The sequence below is a fragment of the Rhagoletis zephyria genome, unplaced genomic scaffold (assembly GCF_001687245.7).
Source record: "Rhagoletis zephyria isolate East Lansing unplaced genomic scaffold, Rhagoletis_zephyria_1.1 Rzeph_scaffold_76475, whole genome shotgun sequence".
Classification (NCBI taxonomy): domain Eukaryota; kingdom Metazoa; phylum Arthropoda; class Insecta; order Diptera; family Tephritidae; genus Rhagoletis; species Rhagoletis zephyria.
In genome coordinates, this window is record NW_016233524.1 from 1 (window position 1) to 1,184 (window position 1,184).

Here is a 1,184-nt window from a genome sequence, read left to right on the forward strand (position 1 = left end):
AGTCGGAAAAGGAGCAAAAACTGGCAGAGGAGCGAAAACACGTGCAGCAACAACAACAACAAATCTATTCAGTCAACAACAACAACGACAACAACAGCAGTAATCTAAACAGCGGCGCCACTGATATCAAATACGTTGGCACACTGGTCTAGTATGCCACAAACTTAAATCTTTATCATCTTTAGTTATGTCAATATTGTAAAATATAACTTCTGTTCATATAAATAAATCTCCTCACAGATGCACACACGATATATTCTCTCTGTTTAGTAAAAAAAAGTTCAAGGTCGTTCACGACCACGGGCTGGTGCCGTTGGTGTGCACGTAGAAGCAGCCTGAGAAGGTGTCATACTTGGTGAAATCGTCGCTGCGGGGCTTGGCAAAAGAGGCCTGTGGTCCTCCCTGCTGCTGCTGCTTCTGTGCCTTCTCCGCCAGCTGCTCATCCATGAAACGGTCACAAAAGTAACCCATCTCGGCGGTGACCTCCTCCCGCCCATTGACGCCGGTGGTGATGATGCGGTGCACTGCCGACTCGACGTCCGGCTCGCCATCCAACTTCAGGTGGGTGCGGAAGGCGCCCCGGTGGCCCACCGACCAGAGGAAAAAGTCAATCGCCCGGCCGTGCGAGTCGCTGATGTAGCCGCCGTAGGGCGAGGGCTGCGCCACCTTGTGGTGCTTCGCGTCCATCTCCAGGTCCGGTTTCTCGCTGCGAGAGCGGTCCTTGCTGGGCTGGTTCCAGCCGTAGTTCGGGTAGAAGTCGACCAGGCCCATTGGAACCAGTGTGCCAAAGTAAGGGAGGTCCATGCCGTCGGTGTGGATGACATCGACCAGGGTGGCGTCCAGGCGGTTCAGCCGCTTGTCGACGTTGCTGTCCTGGAAACCGACGCCCGCCGGGTCCAGGCCGGTGATCCGGTCCAGCGCCTTGGAGTTCCGCCCGGCGGCGCCCATCAGGTGGCCGCCCAGCGAGTGGCCGATGCCGTAGGTGGCCACCTGGGGGGCGGCCTGCTTCAGCGCCGCGAGGATCTCGCCCAGCCACCGGCCCGTTTCAATGCAANCGTTTCAATGCAGTTTGAGGCGGCCTGTGCGTACCGCAGCAGGCCAATGTCTGCGCCGCCGCCCCAGCCGAGAATGGCCACTGTTTGTTTCAGCCCCCGTTCGCCCTCTCTGATGGCCTCCTTCAGCTC

General features: G+C 57.8%; 1 protein-coding gene across 1 annotated transcript; it reads right to left on the reverse strand.

Annotated features, from left to right (window-relative positions):
* Positions 1–291: 291 nt before the first annotated feature.
* Positions 292–948, reverse strand: LOC108357393 (inactive pancreatic lipase-related protein 1-like). The gene has a single exon (XM_017608476.1). The coding sequence runs from the start codon at positions 946–948 to the stop codon at positions 292–294; it is 657 nt and encodes a 218-aa protein (XP_017463965.1).
* Between the last annotated feature and the right edge of the window lie 236 nt (positions 949–1,184).